We start from the raw sequence: 2,948 nt of genomic DNA on the forward strand, positions 1-2,948 counted from the left end.
CCCAGAAAATTTGATTTGATGAAAAACAGAGCAGTTTAGAGTGAGAAACAACACTTGTATAGCCTAAACATGCATCTAAATACATCAAACAGTACATCAAAACATCACATAACACATAACGACCATGATTAGTTCATGTAGGCATTTAATCAAACAGTTTGTATTCAAATGAGAATCAACAATTTCTACCTTTTTTACGTGATGATCTGAAGAAGAAAGAAGATGAAATGAACTTAGAATCACTCAGAGAACACAACCGTTTTCAGATATAACCCAAACAACTCAACAACTTGAAATACAAAGTGAGAAGAAAATGATCGGATGATGATGAGAGAAAACAAGAAGTTGTTTTGAATTTGAAAAAAAGTAAATGAGCCCCGCTCATTTCTTCTTCTTTTTAATAAAAAAACGGGTCATGGACCTGGGTCAACCCGCGTGTCTACCCAGATCGAGTCTGATGGGCTTTTTGACATATTTGGGCTTGGCAATACACATTGGGCTTAGAATCTTTTTGAATTTTCTCATAAAATTGGGCTAAAAAAAGGTTTTTATTTTTAAAAAAATAGAAGAAAAGTAAAAAAAATCTTTTTGACTTTTTATCTTTTCCAATTTTGTATTTGATTTTTAGATTTTAGAAAAACACACAAATGAAAGTAAATTTTAAACATAACGAACAAAAATAAAACACACAGATTTACATGCATTTGCAAACTCCCCCTCGAATTAAGCATATAAGAGAAAGATTAATTTACAAACTCCCCCTAAAATCATGCATTCTACCCTTTTTCTCCCCCTCAAACATTGCATGTAATATTAAGTAAAACACATCAATGTTTGAAACTATTAATTGAACACAGAATACATACCATGAAAGCATTTAAGTTTGTAAATCAAGCATGCCTAGTTTGGTTTTAAGAAAATTAAACCTTTGTTCATCCAGTGCTTTAGTGAAAAGGTCAACCAACTGGTACGCAGTGGGAACAAAATAGAGTTCGATGTTACCTTTCTCAACATGATCTTTAATAAAATGGTAACGAACATCTATATGCTTTGTTTTAGTATATTGTACTGGATTGCAGGATATAGCAATGGCACTCTTGGGATCACAGTAGATGGGAATTCTGTCAAACTGAAATCCATAATCAGTTAATTGTGTCTTCATCCATAGAACTTGTGAACAACAACTAGCTACAGCAACATATTCAGCTTCTGCAGTAGATGTAGATACACAATTCTGCTTCTTTGAATACCAACTTACCAACCTATCCCCTAAAAACTGTACACTTCCCAAAGTGCTCTTCTTATCCAACTTACAACCTGCACGGCCAGCATCTGAGTATGCAACTAATTGAAAGCCGGTATCCTTTGGATACCACAAACCAAGGTTCACTGTGCCTTTAAGGTAACGGCAAATCTGTTTGACAGCCTGAAAATGACTTTCTTTGGGATTGGCCTGGTACCTTGCACACATACATGTGGAAAACATAATATCCGGGCGACTGGCAGTCAAATACATGAGTGACCCTATCATACTGCGATATTTCTTTTGATCAAAAGATTTGCCATTTAAATCAGCATGAATTTTTGTTCGAGTTTCCATGGGTGTTCCAATTGGTTGACAATTTATCATATCAAACTTTTTCAACATGTCATGAATATACTTATTTTGACAAATAAATGTACCATTTGACAGCTGTTTGACTTGGAGACCAAGGAAAAAGTTTAAGTGACATCATACTCATTTCAATCATGCTGATCATTAGTGCAGAAAAATTCTTACGGTACTTAGGGTTTGTCGACCCAAAAATTATGTCATCAACATATATCTGGATTAAAATAATGTCACTACCTTGTCTTTTAATGAACAAGGTAGTATCAATTGAACCTTTATTAAATCCAGATTTCAGGAGAAAAGCAGTGAGAGCGTGATACCATGCACGTGGAGCTTGTTTCAAACCATACAAAGCCTTACTTAACCTGTAGACATAATTTGGATGTTCAGAGTTCACAAAGCCTTCTGGTTGTTCAACATAGACTTCTTCTTTGAGAACTCCATTTAAAAATGTTGTTTTGACATCCATCTGATATACGGTAAAGTTCTTGTAAGCAGCATAGGCAAGAAACATCCGTATTGCTTCAATTCATGAAACGGGTGCAAACGTCTCATCATAATCAATTCCATCTTGTTGGCAATATCCCTTTGTAACCAAACGTGCTTTGTTGCGTACAACAACTCCATTTTCATCCTTTTTGTTCTTGAATATCCACTTTGTTTTGATTGGTTCTTTGTTCTTGTAAGAATTTGGAACCAATCGCCACACTTGAAGCCTTTCAAATTGATTGAGTTCTTCCTGCATAGCCTTCACCCAATCAGGACTACCTAGTGCTTCATTCACTGTTTTTGGCTCAACTTTACTTAGGAAATTCATGAACATGCATTCATTCACAGATGTAGATCTTGTATGTATTCCGGAGTCTGGATTACCAATGATCTGAGTAATTGGATGAGATCTTGTCCATTTGGTTGAATGAGAAAGAGGTTCATGTGGATTATTTAATTCTTCAGTATCGACGAACGTCGTAGTATGTTGTGTAGTTATTTGTTCAAATGAAGTTGCCAGTGGTTCATCAAAATCTTCAGTGGCATAAACTTATGGGTTCGTTGCAGGACTTGTCACTTGGGAAATATGAGTATGTGGTCCTTGAGACTTAGAAGTGGCAGTTAGAAGATGAGATTCAGATAATGGTGAAGATATATCTGAATTGAGTGATGGTGATGACTCATCGTCTCTATTTGGTGCTGAAGAAGTATTCATTGTACTGGACACTGCATTTGTTTCTAGAACAGGTTCAGACATTCTTGGGTGATCATGGTAGAATTCTTCAAACAAAATATTCAAATCCTCTATTGCTGGAGTACTAAAATGAGATTTGACATTGGAAGCGGT

At 35.4% G+C, this 2,948-nt stretch overlaps 1 protein-coding gene across 1 annotated transcript; it reads right to left on the reverse strand.

The window, feature by feature from the left end:
- Nucleotides 1-1,041: 1,041 nt before the first annotated feature.
- LOC122583326 (uncharacterized mitochondrial protein AtMg00240-like) lies at nucleotides 1,042-1,600 on the reverse strand. Its single transcript, XM_043755746.1, has 2 exons — nucleotides 1,263-1,600; nucleotides 1,042-1,129 (listed from the first exon to the last, which is right to left on the reverse strand). Exons 1-2 carry the CDS (start codon nucleotides 1,598-1,600, stop codon nucleotides 1,042-1,044), a joined length of 426 nt encoding a protein of 141 aa, XP_043611681.1.
- Nucleotides 1,601-2,948: the final 1,348 nt, after the last annotated feature.

Source organism: Erigeron canadensis, chromosome 9, assembly GCF_010389155.1.
Source record: "Erigeron canadensis isolate Cc75 chromosome 9, C_canadensis_v1, whole genome shotgun sequence".
Lineage (NCBI taxonomy): Eukaryota > Viridiplantae > Streptophyta > Magnoliopsida > Asterales > Asteraceae > Erigeron > Erigeron canadensis.

Coding starts and splice junctions, on each gene's coding strand:
- LOC122583326 (XM_043755746.1), bottom strand. CDS start 1,600: ATGGAAACTCGAACAAAAATTCATGCTGATTTAAATGGCAAATCTTTT. Junction 1,130..1,262: donor GTACAGTTTTTAGGGGATAG/GTTGGTAAGTTG, acceptor TATGGATTTCAG/TTTGACAGAATTCCCATCTA.